The 19,735-nt window shown below is 50.5% G+C and overlaps 1 protein-coding gene across 7 annotated transcripts in view; it reads right to left on the bottom strand.

The window, feature by feature from the left end:
• Positions 1–19,735, bottom strand: part of LDLRAD3 (low density lipoprotein receptor class A domain containing 3) — a 454,718-nt gene that overhangs the window by 100,573 nt on the left and 334,410 nt on the right. For 4 of the 7 annotated variants that reach the window (XM_070487527.1, XM_070487530.1, XM_014851032.3 and 1 more), the window contains 2 exons: positions 18,489–18,614; positions 3,923–4,057 (listed from right to left, as the gene is read on the bottom strand). In XM_070487527.1, coding sequence (XP_070343628.1) covers positions 3,923–4,057; positions 18,489–18,614 — 261 coding nt within the window. The remainder of the gene's footprint in view (positions 1–3,922; positions 4,058–18,488; positions 18,615–19,735) is intronic. The other 3 variants (XM_070487528.1, XM_070487531.1, XM_070487526.1) reach the window with 1 other exon arrangement.

The raw sequence follows: 19,735 nt of genomic DNA, 5'->3' as shown, positions 1-19,735 counted from the left end.
CTCGCGACATCATTTGGCGGCCACAAGTTTTGTGGTGAATATTGACTACCCATCAAATTCTGGGTTGTGACAGTTTTGGTTGGATTCCCCTAAACCCAGACTACCATTTTTTTTTAAATATATAAAGCTCTTTTCCATTCATACTTGAAAAACTAAACTAAAAACCAGCACTTTTCCCATCTCGTGCTCTCCATGATTTCTCCAGAAATGATCTGTGGCTGCTCAGTGACTTGGTTTCATCTTGCGACAGAAAGCAAAGGTCTCTTCCAAAAGCACAAGCTCCTTTCAGTCTCAATTATCCCGCTAGTAGAGCCTGGAGCGGAAGGGCAGAAGGCACGCACGCCCGGAAAATAGTAGAGCAAAGTCCTCAGTTCCACAAAATTAGCCTCCCGATGGTGACCCGCTGTGGGCTGTTTCTATCCCTTCCCACTCTCAGCCAGTCTGTCATCAAATCTTGGCGCTGCTTAGCCTCACATGCCTCCTGAAGCCATCACCCCGTCTACACTGTGACCACCTTCACCTGTCTCGTCTCTGACTTCCTACTGCACACAGAAGGTCCACAGTCCTTGCCGTGACTACACTGGCACTGCTCCCCATTGCCGTTCTTCCGTTCTAAGATGTACATTTGTTTCACGTTTTAACATCCTGAAATTGGAATGCATCTAAAAATCAATAGTGCATCATAATTTAATTGTCAGCGTTTTTTCTTTGTCAGCAAAACATGAAATAATGGTGGGTCTTACACTCAATGGCATCTAAAGGTTTGTTAAAATATAGGATGTCCCTCTACTGGGCACAGTGCCCAGCACAGAGCACATTGATGACTGCACATAGCAGCGATCAATCAATACCTGGTAAAGGGGCCGGCCCGGAGGCACAGCGGTTGAGTTCGCACGTTCCGCTTCAGCGGCCCTAGGTTCTCCGGTTTGGATCCTGCATGTGGACCTCTGCACCACTTGGCAAGCCATGCTGTGGCAGCATCCCACATATAAGGTGGAGGAAGATGGGCACAGACGTTAGCTCAGGGCCAGTCTTCCTCAGCAAAAAGACGAGGATTGGCAGCTGATGTTAGCTCAGGGCTAATCTTCCTCAAAATAAATGAATAAATACCTGCTAAACACCTGCAAACAGACACACGTTTCCTGAGGATCTGACGTCACTCAGTTTTTGCTGTGTAACACATACACCTCAACAATCTCAGGGACGGACAAGAACAGAGACTGACTTTCTTGCTCATGGGTCTCCAGGTCAGCAGTATCTTGGCCTCAGCTGGGCCCGACCCCGGCTGCAGAATGGGTTCAGGTCTGTTTCACATGGCCCCACATCTTCCCTGGACCAGGAGGTTCCCAGGGTACGCTCGTCTCCCAGCAGATCACTCGAGTGCAGGAGACAAAGCACCAGGGTGCGCACACTCCACAGCGCTCTCCCCATCACGTAACCAACCTTCCACAGCCAAAGCCCAGCATCTGTGCGGTGGGGCCACTGCCTCTGGCTACTCTGCCCAGTCACAGGGCAGAGGGAGGGGGTGAGGAACTGAGATTAAAAATCCCATCTCCCACAGGCCTCACGTGGCAGGGGGAGGACGTGTGAGGGACACCAAACTCCAAGTTCAGCAGCACTAAAGGACAGTTCCCCTAACAGACCACATATAACACGGGCCTGGCCGTGATGGGCGGAAGGCATGAGAGCCAGTGAGCGAGCAGAGGTGGCCTGCTGCCAGCGGCCACAAGCACGCTCTTCCTTCGTTCCCTCAGCAACCGGGTTTGATTTGGGCCTTTATCAGAGAGGGGCGGGTCAAAGCTGTTGCTGCCCCTGCTTCTCTTCATGCAGCTCTGTGTCTATTCACGGAAGCCGGACTCCAGCTCCCCACCAGGGTGCTCACTGGGAAGCCCGGTCGGCCGGGGTGTCAGGAGCGGAGTGGAAGGACGAGGCCCCCGCCCTGAGACGCCGGGCACAGACGCGCTGACGGGCCTGGTCAGGACTGAAGGGGCTGGGAGGGGTTCTGACTCGCCGACTTCACGTCCAGGGCTGCTGTGGAGACAGACACTCCCCAGTGCATCGAGGATGCTCTCATCCCCCAGGGCCTCGTCTCGCTTTGCTCCTACTCTCTGGTCAGGTCACCCTCCAGCAGTGTCACAACCCCTTGGGCACACGTCTCCTGTGACACTTACGTTGGCTGCGCCCTGCCTGCGTGTGACTTCCTGGGGGCTGGTGGTCTGCCAGGGCTGCCGTAACAGGGTACCACAAACGACACGGCTTAGATGACAGCACTTCGCTGTGTGGCGGGGCTGGGGCTGGAGGCTGCACGGCTGACCCCTTCTGAGGCTCTGATGGAGTCCGTCCCACGCCACTCCCCCAGCTTCTGGTGGTCTGCTGGCAATCCTGGCGTTCCTTAGAGACGCCTCACCCCAACTTCCACCTTCATGCTCACACGAGGTTCTCCCCACGTGCGTGCCTGTGTCCAAATTCACCCTTTTTATCAGGACACCGTCAGACGGGACTAGAGGCCCACCGCACTCCAGGAGGTCCGCATCTTCACCGCATATGGAATGACCCCATTTTTCAACAAGCCCACGTCCTGAGGCGCTGGGGTTTAGGCGTTCAGCATATGAACATGGGGGCAAGAACACAATTCAAGAGGAACCAAGACCACATCCGCCTCCCCTGCATGCAGCACAGGGCCTGACACACGGAGGCACCCCGTGACCCGCCCACTGACAAATCCCAGCAAGGACTGCGCTCTCTCTCCCCCCTCCCCTTCCTCTCTGTCTCCCTCTCTCTCTCTCTCTCTTCCCCTCTTTCTTCCCTCTCTCTCTCTCCCTCTCTTTATCTCTCTCTCTTTCTCACACACACACACACACACACACACACACACACACACAATGCTACAGAAGAAACAGGGCAGAGCCATCACAGTCAGCTTCTGGTGAGGTGCCAAGCCTCACGGCCAGTTTTCCAAACTCTCCTCAAGCGTTATCACCAGGATACAGCCAGCAAGATAAAGAAACCGCAATCCAACTGCCAAAATGCTCGATTAACTACCCTGCACGGGGGCCCTTTTGGAAGAGCTTGACCCCCCAGCATCCTCCTGCAGCAGGAAAGGTACAGGTATCCTTAGTCCTTCTTACTGAGAGGAAAACTTGAGGGAAAAAGAGGGAAAACATGCCAGGCTGCATACACACCCTCCCCATGAGCTCACAGGGGAGGGGCCTGGTGTTCCTGGTCCCAGCAGGGCGATAACCGGACAACAGTGTCATGGGCTGATGGAGAACGTGCGTTTGCACATCCAATGACCCGAGTTCCCATCCTGGCTTTACCGCTGTGTGGACGTGGCACAACCACGGAACAACCTCTCTGTTCCTCGGGCTCTTTACCTAGAAAATGGGGCTCCTTTTCTGTGAGAAGAACCCCCACAGGGATACTGTGAGGACCAAACAGGAGATGCAAGTAAGATGCTCTGAACGGCACCTGACATAGTGCTCGACGTGACGGCTGCTCTGCAAACACCCTGTGCGACCCCCTCCCAGAGGTCCGGCCCCTCACTGCCACCCGCAACGTCACCAGCTCTCTGCGACCAGCGCAATCAAGACGGGGCCCGCTGGAGACATCTTCCGTGTATTAGTCTCTATTACCACACAATGAGTTACCCCAAAACTTAAAAACTTAAAAAACAAACATCTATTATCTGACAGCTTCTGTGGGTCAGAAATCCAGGGGTGGGTTCGCGCTGGCTCAAGGCCTCTTTACAAAAGGCTCTTTATAAGGCTTGTGGCCCTACAGGCCACAGCAAGGTGTCTCCCGGAGCCACAGATAGCTCAAGGTCGGACCAGCAGAGGAGCCACTTCCACGCTCACGCAGGCGGCCGCTGGCAGGCCTCGGCTCTCTGCTGGCAAGTACTTTTCAGAGCCTGAGAGGCACCTACCTTGAGAACTTTCACAGCTTTCCTCGTCGCTGTTGTCCTGACAGTTGTTCTGCCCGTCGCAGATGAAGCTCTTGTCAATGCAGAGGCCGTTCTTGCAGTGGTAGCGGGCAGTGGAGCAGAGCAGAGGGTTTGCTGCTGTGAAGGGAAACAGAGCAGATCACCAGGAGGCCAGTTAGTCCCCGTGGGGATCCCCGGAACCTTCTACAGCCAGGACCATGCCCTTCTTGGGATGCAGAGAGCTCATCCCCTAAGAGGGCTGACTCAAGTCCGTCCTGGGGGAGTGACCAGCCGATGACCTGGACAGGACAAGACTTCCTCTGTCCATTCTAAGAGCTCCTTCCTCCAAGTCACCATGCTGGTGCCCTGTAACCATGACAACAGGGCCAGAGGGCAGGGCTTCATTCACCCCAGGTGGGCTAGCAGCCTCTGAGGGGCCTGGGGCAAACCCTGAACCTCCCAGGAGAGTCAGGAGCAGAACGGTTGGTCGCATAAGAGACACACAGAGGAAAGCAAAGCCAGGGGAGTGGCCGAGTCAAAGATCTGAACCCCTGCCACAGAGGGAGTGATGTTGAGATCTGGGCCAAGAGCAACGTTGGATCATTCTGCTCCATCCTCATGTATCTTTATAGCTCAGCAAGGTAAACTCAGTGGTCTCAATCTTTTCTCTGCAATCACAGACGCCCATGAACCCCCCTGGTCAGCCTGAGTGGCTCCCCCGTGAAGCTCCTTGTTCTAGGCACTTTCAGGAACCTCAAAAGAAATAACAGATATGGTCCCTCCCCTCAAGGAAAAGGATGGCAACTGGCCAGGGTGAGGGCAACACAAAACTATTGAACACATAAGCACATCTCCACAGAAATCAGTATTTCTCCAGCGCAATTTATCCCGCTTCCCTGTTCCTTGCAGAGCAATTCAAACAAGCCTCACTGCAGGGCTCTATTTCAATAAACAGAGTAGCAAAGTAGAAATTACTCCAATCCCAGCCCTGCCAGTTATTAGCTGTAATCTTGGGCAAATTACTTCACCTCTCTGAGCCTTGGTTTCCTTATCTGCAGAAAGGATATTTGTGGGGCCCAGTGCAAACTGAAAATGTGGGGTCAACTATTCAAGAATTATTTAAAAATTCAAGAAGGCAAGTGCAGGGCATAAAACCAAGCGTGGTATCCTTGCAGGCTAAGCACGGGCTCTGCGTGACTGTGCCGGTCACAGGCCCAGAACGCTGGCCCTGCCACTTCGAGCATTGACTTGAGCATGGAATGAGATGACGGGGACAACATGTGCAGCACAAAGTCTGACAGGTGCACAGGTTCAGGGAACGTGAGACATGCTCCCCCCGAGCTACGTCTGCCTCAGTCCCCCAGAGTGTGGCCCTCCCTGAAGGAGGGATGTTGGTGATGATGGAGAGGGGTCCCCCCGATCTCGGGTAACAAACTGAGGCTGCACCTGCATTACACGTGGTGGCCGAGCACCAGGGCGGGACGCCAGGCCCAGCAGTGAAGACGGCCATGGCATCAGCGGCAGGTCCGCCCCGCTGCCTCTCAGCGGTCCCCAGCCTCAGGTGGCAGCTGTAATCTACCTCCCCCAGATGCTTCACTGCCGAGTTAAGATACACGGAGACCGTGGCTGAAAGGACTAAACCTCACAGGGCTCCGTAAGCCCAGAGGGCTGCAGGGGCTTTTATTTTTTAACTGTTCGACTCGAAGTTTGATCTGAAAGGTCAGAGGAGGCAGAGGGAGGCGGGAAGCCAGAGCTCTCGGTTTTGAAGATGATGGACGAGTGCGAAGTCAAACAAAAGGAGTCTGGCCTGAAAATGGAACTTTTAATTATTCACATGACTGTGGGCCAGAGAACGGTTCAACCTGATCAAGCCGAAAGCAAGGTCTGACTTCAGCCAAAACCAAAATGGGGAAACCCCAAACCACAATCACATTTGGTTTCTGCCCACAGCAGCCCTCCAAACCCCTCAGCATCCCACCATGGCGGCCTTCAGCTTCCCTGGGACCTGTGGGTCACGTCTACGCAGCCAAGCATAAGCAACAACCAGCTCTCTCAAACGCACAGCCTCAGAAAGGCACTCTGACAGCTCCAAGATGGGGCCGCAGCAGCTCGTGTGGATGCCGCAGGGGGCGGGCGGGGGGGGGGGGGGCTGTGCTGAATCAGCCGTGCTGACACTGCTGGCATGTACTTCCTCCTTCAGCCCTGGACCCTTTCCACTCACAAACTTTCCCAAGGAAAAGAACTCATATATGTGTACATACTACTGACAGGTGCACAGGTTCAGGGAACGTGAGACATGCTCCCCCCGAGCTACGTCTGCCTCAGTCCCCCAGAGTGTGGCCCTCCCTGAAGGAGGGATGTTGGTGATGATGGAGAGGGGTCCCCCCGATCTCGGGTAACAAACTGAGGCTGCACCTGCATTACACGTGGTGGCCGAGCACCAGGGCGGGACGCCAGGCCCAGCAGTGAAGACGGCCATGGCATCAGCGGCAGGTCCGCCCCGCTACCTCTCAGCGGTCCCCAGCCTCAGGTGGCAGCTGTAATCTACCTCCCCCAGATGCTTCACTGCCGAGTTAAGATATATATGTAGTATATATACAGGCCACACATATCTTCAAGATGAACTAAGACTGATGATACCTGAAGACACAGCTCTGATAAAAGAATCCAGACTGATAGAAAACCAAGTCACAGACTGGTTTTAATGCATATAACCCAAAGGACTAGTAGCCAGAATATATAAAGCACTCTCACAACTCAAAAGGAAAAAGATAAACAACTCAGTAGAAAAACGGGCAAAGGATACAACCAGCAACCCCCTAAGAGCCATGCAGACGGCAAGGACGCCGTGGAGAAATGCTGACTGTCATCGCCGGGAACGAAGCGTCTGGAACCACACCAGCCTTGCCAACGGGAGGTCTAGATACCGGGTTGCTGGCAAGGATGTGGTGGGAGGGGAAGTCTCATGGACTCCTGGCAGGAGTGCAAACTGGTAGAGCCACCTGGAGACCAATTTAGTAACATCTGGGAAAGTTTAAGGTGCACACGCCCTATGGCCTAGTGATGTCACTTCCAGCTGCACGCTCCAGGGAGAATCCTGACCAAACAAAAATGTTGACTGAAGCACTGTGAGTAAAATCAGAAATTAGCAAAGACCCAAAGGTTGGCCCACAGGAGAACAGATACAATGTGTCCATTGTTGCAACAGGATCTTGCCCCAGGGCTGGCTCACTTTTCCTGGAAATGGACAGAGAGTAAATATTTTAGGCTTTGCTAAACGATTCAGTCTTTGTCTCTGTCTTAACCGCTCGACTTTGCCATTGTAGTGCAAAGCAGCCACAGAAAATTCCTAAACAAAGGGCATGGCTGTCTTCCAATAAAACTTTATGTATAAAAACAGGTGGTGGGCTGAATTTGGCCCACGGGCCACAGTTTGCTAACCTCTGCTGAGCAGCAGTGAAAAAGGAATGAACCTGAGTCAAGATGGATAAATCTCACAAATAGAAAAGTGAGAGAGAAAAGTTAGAGAAGAATGTGTCTAGTGTCGCACCACTTATGTGAAGTGACGCACGCTACTTATTATTGATGGATACGAAAACATTCACGGAAAGAATTAAAACTTCCATTGGAAGAAACAACCCTAAGTTCAGGACAGCAGATGCCTCTGGAGAGAAGGGAGAAAGCTAAGATCCCAGAAGGTATACTGCAGACTTCTAATAATATTTGGTAACATTTTATTATTTTAAAAATCTGAAACAAATAAGGCTACATGGTAATAAGATTTTTTAAAGTGAGGTATAATTGACATACAACATTGCATTAGTTTCAGGTGTACAACATAACGATTTGATATAGGTATATACTGTGAAAGGATCACCACAGTAACTCTAGTTAACATCCGTCACCACATGTAGTTACAAAATTTTTTTGCGTGATGAGAACTTTTAAGATCTACTCCCTCAACAAATTTCAAATATACAATCCAGTATTATTAACGATAGTTAATATAATTATATTATTATATGTATTATTAATAGCATATAGTATTATCAACTATAGTTAATATAGCTAAAATAATAGAGTAAAAACTATAGGTGTATGATTTTTTAAATGGGGTGTTGGGAACGCAGTTGTTCATTTAATTTTCCCTTCCCTTTTCAGTGAAAGGCTTCACCGAACATTTTTAAGAGTCTAGGCTGGCAGAGATGCCCCAGTGATGACGCACTTTCCTCTTCCTTTCCTCTTCCCCCACAGAAGTCTCGCTGGCCCACAAACACCTGTGTTTAGCATCATCTCCCACACTCAGGAGCCCGGGTGCGCAGAAGACTCAGGGACACGCTGGCAAACAACCACGCCTGGGACTCCGCCTCGTCAACAGCTCCTCCTAAAACACTGTGAACCCAACAAAACCCAACGCAGGGCAGAGAAACAGAGAGAGGATGCTGGAGGAACACTCCCCAAGCCGGCAGCGTGCCACAAAAAAGGCCTCGGAACCATCAAAACACACGTCGCACTGTTCGTGCTCTTCAAGGGCCAGGAGCTTCCTGCCTTCCTCTCACTCAGGGTCTGTTGATTCTCCAATTACATAAATTCCAACGAGGTTTGTGTTCCGGTTCCCAAGGACAGGCACCTTAGGAGGGAGAGGGGATGCTATGGCCATCCTGCAGACAAACTGCCAGCGAAAAATAAAAGCTGACAACCGTGGGAGGAGATAGAAAGGCTCTAAAAAGCAACCTTAAGAATTCCAAAAGCGGAGGAGCCAAAGATAGATTCAAAAGAGACCGCCAAATTCTAAAAGGAGCCAAGGCAAGGCTCTGCTACAGCCCAGTCTAAAAATGAACACGCCTAAGGACGGCCCTGCGCTGTTACTGATTAAGCCAAGAGGCACCACATCGTGGAGAGATCCCTGTCAACAACGGTCCTCTGAGGCAAAAATGCCCCATTATCAGGCAGACTCACTGATCCCGAGCGGCAAACCTCCCCAGGGAGCCCACGTCTCACTATGTCTCTCCCAGGGCCTCTGCAGCTACTTTCCAGGCTCAGCCAAATGTCACAGTGCGTGTCTGTGGGACCAGGGCTGACCAACCCTGTAGACTCTAGGTGAGCAGGGCTGCAGTCTCCGGGGGTCCCAGGGTCCCAGGGAGCCTCACCGGGACCCTACAGCAGTAACCACCCCGCGGACAGCGCATCAACTGACCGGGAACGCTTGGTACTCAAGGATGCTGTCTCAGCATCTTCTAGCAATATTTAAGGTGCTCCAAATGCATGTTTTCTTTGTCCTTGCTAAGGTTTACCAGTCACTGAAAAATGCATTATTTTACTAGTTAAGTAGGGAGGGCAACGTTGTATTTAGTTCAAAATAGATGGAGAAAACTGTCTGCAGAGTCAACTTCAAAAACTCAACTGTGGACTCAGAAGCGTCTCAGTTATGACCATGACACACACGGGGTCTGAGGCTCTGTTTCCCAGCCCACAACACTCAGGAAGAGAACGCGTCTCTCCCTGCCAGAGGGAGGGAGGAACGAGTTAAGGTTAAGCTCAGTGCTTAATTAAGCCGGCGGCATTTACTTCAACCACATCTGAAGGGAAGGACCAGGGGCCCACTGCGCTCGCCCAAAAGCAACTGACCGGCTTTAAGACAGGAAATGAAGCAATCTGTCTCCAGCAGGACGTAGGAAATGTCGCCTTTAATCCATTTAAAGTCTGTGAAGTTGGCCTCTCTCCCGCCTCAAAGAGTCCTTGACAAAACACATCAATGAGAAACTCCTCGACACCAACCCCCACGTTTCCCATCTGCTCCCCATCCTGCACTGCTTACTGCCCGCTTTCTCGCCGAGCATCCCAACTCATGGCCTCTAGGGGATCTTTTTCTCTTCCCAGCCCCAATTTCCCTGGAAACCAGGCAAGCAGGGGCGACGGAGCTGCCTCCAAGACATCCTCTGCTCCAGGATGGAGGGTGCCTGGCCCCAAGTCTGCTTGCAAATAATCCGTCCATTAACAAGCATGGCTCCCTTTGCGCCCTGGAAAACGCTCGCAGCCCTGATCTGCAAAAGGGAAGAGGTGGCCTGTCTGTGCCAGCGGCAAGCTCTGGCCTTCCTTTCAGAGTCCGCTCCCCAAGGCCTCTCCCAGCGGCCCCCGCCCACGAGACAGAGCGGGGCCCACGTGCAGCCACATTCTGGAGCTAGACCCCCTCCGCATCTGCAGGAGGAGAAGGGGCCGCCACTCTGGGCAAGAGGTGGGAGCAAACACTCCTCAACCCACTAGCCTTTTCCCAGCCTCTGAGGACTCCAAGGATCTGAATTTTCCAAACCCCTCTGGCGTCCGCTCGGTGCCAGGGAAGCAGTCTGACTCACTGCTAACGGCAGTTTGCCTCCTCTTCCCTACACAGGCTTCCTGGGCAGGGCCGCCTCCTGTCCAACATCCAAGCCTGCCTCTGACCCAGTTTCACTGCTTCAACCACCACCTTTCTGCGGATGGCTCCCCACACCTCTCCTCCAGCAACAGACACCCTTCTCCGGAGGCCCTGCGGACACCTCTGCCTGAACACCCGTCACCTCAAATCTGCACATCGGAAACGGACGCCCTCGCCTCGTCCTCTTCCTGTGGCTCGGCCTCTGTTAAAGGAACCCCATGGCCCCGCTCCCCAGGCTGCAGCCGGGTGTGACCTGCTCCCTCTGCTCACCCTGCACTTGGCTCAGCTTCAACAGCTCCTCCCTGGGTACAAAACACCGTCCCAGATTCTGAACTTCTCCGAAGCCTGGCCTACCGCTCCAAGCATACGTGTTGCTGCGATGGTGAGGAGAGAGACACTGAGGTCCACTCGGGTTCAAATTTCAGCTCCACGGCTCGCTGGCTACGTGAGGTTAGGAAGATTATTTAACATCTCTCAGCCTCAACTTCCCCAAATGTAAAATGGGGATAAAAATAGGGCCTATGTCACAAGATTCTGTGAAAATTAAGTGAGATAATACATGCAAGTTACTGAGAATAGCACGTGGCCCACAGGAGGTGCTCAATAAATGCTTATTATAATTATTACTATTGGGGATACATATTAGTACAGTGGTGGAGAATTCAGACCCTGGATTTATACCGCCTGGGTTGGTATCTCGACTGTGCAACTTACTACCTGACCTTTGGCAAGTTATTCAACCTTTTTCTGTCTCCATTCCCTTATCTACAGGAAGGGACTAATAACATTAACAACCTAAAATGAGGCTGCACGTGTAAAGCACATAGAAACATGCCATGTACACAGCAGGCGCTCAGTAATTGTCAGCCAAGTACATTCCCATGCCCTGCACAGTCTGCGTACCTCCCAGCCTCTGCCCGGGCCCTGGGCCTAAAATACCCCATGGAACTGTGCTGCCAAGTTTTTAATGGTACCGATCCTCCTAGGTCCATTTCCTTCAACAGCCCCCACTGATGAGCCCAGAGGGAAATCCTCTCTCCCATCATTGCTCCAACAGCACTCCCGACAGTCAACCCCGTATTATAATTACTTGGGCGTGAGCATTTCTGCCCCCGCTGCTTGCGTATAACCTCAACAATGCCAGGGTCATGCATCAGACCCAGCTCTACGTCCCCTGCAGCACCTTGCACGGCACCTGGCATAGAAACTGTGGACAGAGGAGGAGAGCCTGAAGGAAGGTAGGAGCTGGGGTTCCTGAACAACGATGGTCTCAATGTGCCCCCTGGGTACACATCTGAAACCAGGGAAGAGGATCAAGACCTCCATATGCTAAGAACACAGCCCGACTGCTGCCTTCCCTCTTTAACCCTTTGACCAGCTGCTTGGTCCATTCATTCAACAGACATTTACTACTGACTATTCCCTTTAAATAAGGCACTGTCCTAGGCACTGGGGATACAAGAAAACCCAGCCTGTGTTCTTAAAGAGCTTACATTCTGGTGGGGAGACAGGCAAGTCAGTACGCATGAAGACAGCATGAGAAGAGCGATTTATTCCATGTGTATTTATTGCATGCCAAGGCTGCGCCAGACAACACACTTGGCACTGGGGGTAGAGCTGTGACCCACACCACGACACCATCTCATGGCTGTCACTCACAGAGGACAGCAAATAAACACATTGGTGCTAAGTGCTGAGGGGAAGAGAGGAAGGAGGCAGCGGCAGACGGGTGAGAGGAGTCATTCCTCACAGGGTGATCAGGGCAGGCCTCTCTTTAGGTGGCATTCGTTTGGCAAAGGCCCGAGATGGTGTGCGAACACACAGGAGGATGGCCCAGCCCAGCCTCGGCAAACCACAGACGTTTCCCTGAAGAAGCAGGCCATACCCAGTCTTTAAGGAGGCTCACGATGGAGCTTGGGAGCACTGGGCGGAAGAGTCCTCCACTGCAACTCTCCACTCACCCGGCCCATCGATGCCCAGCCCGGCTCCTGGAGGTTCCACTGAGGGACCGGCTGAGGAGCAAAGAGGAAACGCAGGCTCCAAGCTGACTGACACGAATGGAGCCTTGGAAGTGCACCAGCATCGAGGGGCTCCATGAACAGAAACCACGGCTACGCCGGCTAAAGGTTCAGCTGTCGAGGGGGACGGGCAAGAATTCACCATCAGTGGAAGAAACAGACTCCAGGACACAGAGGTTTTTCTGGGCACAACTACACTGACAGCAGCAGCAGAAGATGCTCAGCTTGAATTAATTTGCCATCGTGGCCCCCGCACCTCGCCGCCCTCTCAGTTCTTGGCAGTCTCCTCCCTCACGAACGAGGATCAGGGTGAGGGCTGTGCTGCCCGTCGATCTGGGGTTCACCTTCAGCCAAGGAAGTCTGAGCACAAGGGAGAGGCCAAATGCAGCCAAAATGAGAAAGGAGGGGAAGTGAAAGGGTGAGAGCGCAGCACTGGGACCTCTGCGAGGACACACCGGTTCTCGCTGCCCTCAGTCCGGGGCCAGGAGTCAAAGGTCAGAAACATCCAGAGACAGAGCTCTTTAAAAATGCCACTCTCCCGCTACCTGTTAAAAGTGAAGACATCACCCGACAACACCTTCCCTTTATCTTTTCTTTCTTTCTTTTTACCATCTTATTACAGAAACTTTCATACATGTACAAAAATAAAGACTGGCATGGTGAACCCATGTTCCAACCACTTGTTTAATAACTATCCTCTCCCCAACAATCCTGTCTCAATCCTTCCCGTCCACGACCCCGCCCCTAAGGCTTCAAGCATGTCCCAGGTATCATGTACTCTCATCTTCACAGACTCCAGTATGTATTTCTCAAAGATAAGGATATTTAAAAAATAATAAACAGAATACCATTCTCACACTTAAAAAATTAACGATGCCTTACTATCATCAAATATCTAACCACAATTCAAATGTTTCCCATTATCTCCATTTTTTTCTTTTGAACAGCTGGCGAGTCAGGACTGAAACAAGGTCCTCACGCCGCATTTGGTTGTTCTGTCTCTCAGTCTCCGTCAGCCTATAGGTTCCCTCTTCTGTTTTTTTCCTTAGAATTTATTAATGGATGAAACTGAGTCCTGAAGAATTTCCCACATTCTGGATCTGGCAGTTTCTCTCCCCATGGGGTCATTAACACCGTCCTCTGTCCCTCAATTTCCCATAAATCAATGGTTAGTATTAAGGACTGCATGATGTGTTCCCCAAAATTCCTATGTTGAAACTCTAACCCCTAATGGGACGGTATTAGGAGGTGGGGCCTCTGGGAGGCGATTACTTAGATGAGGTCATGAGGGTGCTGCCCTCACGATGGTGTCAGTGCCCTCATAAGATGAGGAGGAGCCAAGGGATTTCCCTCTCTGTGTGCACGCATCAAGGAAGGCCACGTGAGGACAGAGACACAGAGAACCCAAGCATGCTGGGACCCTTGATCTCGGACTTTCAGAACTGTGAGAAATACGTTTCTGTCCTTTAAGCCACCTCGTCTACGGTATTCTGTTACAGCAGCTCAAACTGACTGAGACAGACCTAGATGCTCTATCAGATTCAGGACGGATGTTTTTGGCAGAAACACCTCATAGTGGTGATGTGCGTGCCTTTTGGGTCATATCAGAAGGCAAAAAACACCTGGTTGTCTCTTTTCTCGTGATGCTAAAACCGACTTGCGGGAGGTTCCAACTCCAGGTTAGATACAGTAACCGCAGCCACCCTGGCCCTCCCACTGAGTGCAGCTAAAAAACACCTGGACAGAATACACATAGCAGGAAATTTTAGATTCTGAAAAGTAAACTGGAGAAGGCCAAATGGGGAAGAAGACCAAAATTTGAACTAGCACTCAAATGGCACTAAGTTACTTTTGTCCGTCCGTCTCAGAGCCCGAGGAAACTGGAAAGTATCAGAGAGATCACAAAGAGGGAGGAACTTGGGAAAGTAAGTCCATAAAGTTATTTATGCACTCCTAGGCTGGTCCCCTCATGCACGGGCACGGATCTGCTCCTAATCAACTCACCCAAGAGGCGGAGAACTGAACGCACAGACGACCGCCCCAGGTCCCAGACTGACCACGGGAGGCACACACGCAGGACAGACGCAAAGAGGACTGCAGAAACAGCTGGAAACTATCGCAACCGCAGCCCACAGAGGGCTGTCAGGAGCTTGTGGCCTCACCCCGCAGGGCCAGCGCCCATTAAAACAGAAATACAAGCATTCTCCGTAGGATTTAAACAAAACCCAGAGTGTTGCACACAATAATCAAAATATCCAGAATATAATCCAAAATCACTTGCCATGTGAAAAATCAGGAAAAATCTCAATTCTCATGGGAAAAGATAATCAACAGACACCAACACCAAGATAAGACAGACGTTGGAATTACGTGATGAAGACTTTAAAGGGCCTGTTATACAAATACTCTACCAAGTAACCACAAACACTCTTGAAACAAATGGAAAACAAAAAGCCTCAGCCAAAAACCAGAAGATATAAGGAAGACTCAAAAGGAAATTTTAGAACTAAAAAATATAGTAACTGAAATGAAAAAGAGCCGCACTGTACGGGCACAAAAGCAAATTGGAGATGACGGGAAAAAGCATACGTGACAAAAGATTAATAGAAATCATCCAATCTAACAATAAAAAGAAAAAAGATTGATTAAAAAATGAACAGCGCTTCAGGGACCTGTGGGACAGGAACACATGATCTAAAGTTCTCAGAGTCCCATTAAGAAACAGAGAAAGAGGACAGCACTTAAAAAATATCGGAAGAAGTAATAGCTGAAAATGTACTAAGTACGGCAAAAGAAAAAAACCCACAGGTTCAAATAGAACCCTAAACAGGACAGACTCAAAGAAATCCGCGTACCCAGACACACTAGGATCTAACTGCTGAAAACTAAAGAGAAAAATAGAAAGCTTCCAAAGCAGCCCGAGAAAAAGAGTAAGTTCTCGATGGGAAACAATTTGAATGACTGCAAATTCCTCATCGGAAACCACGGAAGCCAGAGGAAGCGGCACGACATTTTTAAAGGGCTTAAATAAAAGAACTGTCAACCCAGGTTCCACATGCAGTAAAAACATCCTTCAGGAATGAAGGTGAAATGAAGACATTCTCACGTGAGGGAACACCGAGGGGCTCCGTGGCCAGCAGACCTGCTTTACAAGAACTGCTAAAGGAAGTGCTTCGGACAGGAGGGAAATGATAACAGGGGAGACTTGGAAGATAAGGAATGAAGGAAAAGAAACCAAAATAGTAAATATCTGGATAAATATAAGAGATTCTTCTTCTCCTTTGGAGTTCTTTAAAATATATTTGAAAATTTAAAGCAAAAATTAAAACATTGTCTTTTGGGGTTTTTAACATATGGCAATTACCGCCTAAGACAGCTATCACATAAAGAGATCTAGAGAGTGACAGGCCTCTCCATTCTACCTGAAGTGGCGCATCATGGACTAAAGCTGTCTGTGGAAAGATTGACTGCGGTTTCGGGAGTTTTCAGCCTGATCCATCCATTACAAAGCGCCCATCAATATTACATCTAATGGTTGTAGCAGCCATTGATGACCCATTGCTTCATCAGGGGTTACAAAATAAATACTCTCATTCTCTCATTCGTCTGTTATAGCTGGTATTCTTCAAGAAAAAGAACTTTCCTGAGCCAGCCCTGATGGCCTAGTGGTTAAAGTTCCGTGCCCTCTGGTTCGGAAGCCTGGGTTCAGTTCCCGGGCGTGGAAGCACACCGCTTGTCTGCCAGTAACCATGCTGTGGTGACAGTTCACACAGAAGAACCAGAAGAATTTACAACTACACACAACTATGTACTAGGACTTCGGCAGGGGGAGAGAGGAAGAAAGGAAGAAGATTGGCACAGATGTTAGCTTAGGGCAAATCTTCCCCTGCAAAACGAAAAGGAAATTTCCTAAGTCAGCTATTTAATTACTCAGAAGTAAGGGAGGTATAAATGCTTGATTCTTTCCTTTTACTTACCAGTTTTCAAAACAGTGAGTTACAACTGCTATTTTTAAGCGCTAGACATGCCAGAGGAAAATGCTAGCTTAATCCTCACTGACCTAATTTGGAAGGGATCTAATTTACTCACTTAGACAACTAAAGACCAATGTTCAAACATCTAAATCATACAGCGTCTTCAATTACGGCAGGGAGGGCACTGGATCACACATCATTTAGAATCTACATACTACAATGCATCTCACTTGCTTTTTGTGGCCACTGAATTACTCTCTAGTACACAAGCATGTATGAATATATATATGAAATTGCCCCTTAGATTATAAAGTCCTCATGGACAGCAGGAAACTGAGATCAGGCTGATACACACTTACTAACAGACTAAATGATATACGAAACACGTACAGCCTTGGACACCCTAAGCCAACGGGGAAATCCTAGTAAATATGGTCTTCCCCTTGGTCACTCACAGCTTTGCTTTAGGTGACTACATATTTTTTAAATCAATTACTCTGTGCCAGCCACTCCACCAAGCACTTTTCAGACATTATCTCACCTAATTCTCACAACCACCCCTGTAAGCAGGCTCTCGGCACCCCCATTCTCACGACAAGGAAACCACCGTGGAGATCATGCAGCACACCCTCCTCATGCTTAACTAGGCTGGGACACAAATCTGAGGCCAGACTCTCCAGCTTAGGAGTCACTTTGCAGTCAGGCCCCTCCCCTGTTAGTGACAGGCATGCTCCCTGCCGAGGTGGATTTCAGTCGCTCTACTAACTATCCAACAATCCAGCGGCTAGGCCACATTTCTGCCATTTGGACCCAGAAAATGAAATAAGGCAATAGGAGAAGGCACATGGGAGAGTTATAAACTCCCCGCGGCTCTCCTGGGAGGACAGAGCCATGACTGCTCCCTGGAAAGACGTAAATAACACAGGAGACAGCAACCGTCCTCTGCAGGGACCAGAACCACAGGGTAAGGGAAAATCAATTTATCAAAATAGTCACTATGTCGCTAAAACTTATGTTTTGAAAAAAATTAATCCCATGAGAAAATGGTCACAATAAAGAGGACCGCTCATTAAAATACTAAAGCGGAGCACATTAGAGAAGAGATATATGTATGCATAAATAAAGAGAGAGAGAGAAAGGACTGGCACAAAATAACCCAAATATTAACAGTGCTTCATTCTGGGCAGTTTTGTTTTCCTCTCTATACTTTTCCATATTTTGCAAGTTCTTTACAATAATCAGAAGACAAACATGTTATTAAAATATGTAAGCGCACAGAAGAAAGTCATCAATTTGTCCAGACCTGACTCCAGTTACAAGGGCTCCAGCAGTCTACACACCTAAGGGGACAGGAAAGAAGAAGAAACAGTGAGTGGCGACCAAGTGACCAGTGGCAGGTACAGAGCACCTGCTGGGAGAGCTGGAATGGTGCAAACATGGGGAAGGAACGCTCGCAGGCCACTGAGGCTGCTGCGTGTGTGCAGAGATTCCGGACACAGAGATGCTGACAAGGAAGGCACTGCACACGTCCAGACCAAGTAGTGAAGATCAATACCAAGGCCACTAAGAGGTCAAGGTGGGGTAGATAGAACAAGGGCGGCTGGCTGTCTGTGTCCTGATACCATGGAATATTATATAACAGGTAAAAAGAATCACGATGGTCACAAGTGGAGAACTTTAGCTTTCTATACTGTTTGGACGTCTTTTCAAAAATATTTTCTTACAGTGTGTATATAATCAATATATAAACATCTTTTTTGAAAGAATTCAAAGTAGGAAGGAAAGCAAGCAAGCACATGAACATTGAGCGGGAGAGTCCATCAGATGAGGGTCCCAACGAGGCGAGAATGGACTCTGCTGCTCGCGAGCTGTTTGGCGCTGGATGAGGCCACCACTCTCCACACTTTTGATTCCTTTTCTGTGAACGGGGATGATACCCCTGCATGTGCAGAGCCACTGTCAAAATGGAGAACAGAGTCTGAGCGAGGCCGGTGCGTTAGGGGGTCCCTGACACAAGGTAGCCAAGCATTTACACCAGAAAGCAGCAGTGCAAACAGAATCTGGGGCCTGAGCCCAGAGTGGGTGAGAAGTGGAGTAAGAGGCCAGCCGGGAGGCGGCGGGCGGCCAGAAGGAACAGGGTGCACACGGGTGAGCCCAGCACTCACTGCAATTCTCCTCGTCGCTGCCGTCAGGACAGTCCTCGAACCCGTTACAGCGGAAGCGGCCGATGATGCAGTGGACGCCGCTGGCACAGGGGAAGAACGTAGGGCCGCACTTCGACTTAGCCTTGGCTGTGGGAGGAAAGAAGACACAGAGCGAGGCGTCAGCAAGTGAAGTGCCTGCCACTGCACACCCCTCGCGCCAGCTCCGAGCGCACAGATGGGGCTTCTGCACCTACTGAAAAGTCCCAAGCGCTTCTCACCCCACCGCCCCCTTCAACTCCCAACCGGACGGGAAGCCCACACGCACCATCCCCTAGGAAGGGAGCGGACGTCCCACAGAGGACACACCACGCCTGCACCTACAGGGCTCAATCAGAAGGCACCAAACAAAGAAATGAATGGGTGAGCGGACGGACGATGGATGGAGTTTGCTCTTGAGCTGCAGAAGAACCATCCAAAATTCATTCCCTGACTGTCTAATCGTCTGCTTTAGCTGGTGCTCACGAGACAGTGTGGCCATGGCTTTCCGTGGATCATCTCATGTAAGCCATCCAGCAGCCAACCACTGTGATGGGGTGCAGGAAAGAATTAGCGCCACAGGCCTGAGCCGGCTGTCCTGGGAAGGGCTGGCCATTGCTGGGCTGGAACTCGGATTCCGGCCCGGTTCGCACCTTCTCTCTAAGAACGCTCGCTGTGCCTAAAGTGTTGATGCAGACAGCGCGCTTGACGCCGAACACCTGCTTTGCTTCTGGGATGTGGGATTTGGGATGTGGGTACCTCCGAGGCAGAGGGTGCCTGCCTGCCCAGCGCCGGTACCAACCCTGCGCTCTGAGTCTCTCACGAGCATCCCCGGAAGACAACATTTCTCACGTGTTGTCACAACTTGTCGCTGGGGGAATTAAGTGCCCCTGGGAGGCTCCCCTGGGAGAGACTCCGGGAAGCTGGACTTCACTCCCTCACTTTTCCCCTTTGTTGGTTTTGCTTTGTCTCCTTTCGCTGTAATAAATCTTAACCATGAGTATGACTTACGCTGAGTTCTATGCATTCTCCTAGCAAATCATCAAACCCGGGGTGGCCCTGGGGACCCCAACAAAGACGGGTACGGTTCCCATCCCCAGTTCACAGATGTGCTCTGAGAGGTGAAGTGACTGGCCCAGGGTCACACAGCTGGAATATCTGGGGCTGGGGTGGAGCCTGCGGCACTCAGGCTCTAGAAGCCACACCCCCAACCAACGCAAGTGTACTGCCTC

The sequence above is a fragment of the Equus asinus genome, chromosome 17 (assembly GCF_041296235.1).
Source record: "Equus asinus isolate D_3611 breed Donkey chromosome 17, EquAss-T2T_v2, whole genome shotgun sequence".
In the NCBI taxonomy this organism is placed as follows: domain Eukaryota; kingdom Metazoa; phylum Chordata; class Mammalia; order Perissodactyla; family Equidae; genus Equus; species Equus asinus.
The sequence above is the reverse complement of the archived record's forward strand: the minus strand, read 5'-3'. Positions and strand labels throughout refer to the sequence as shown.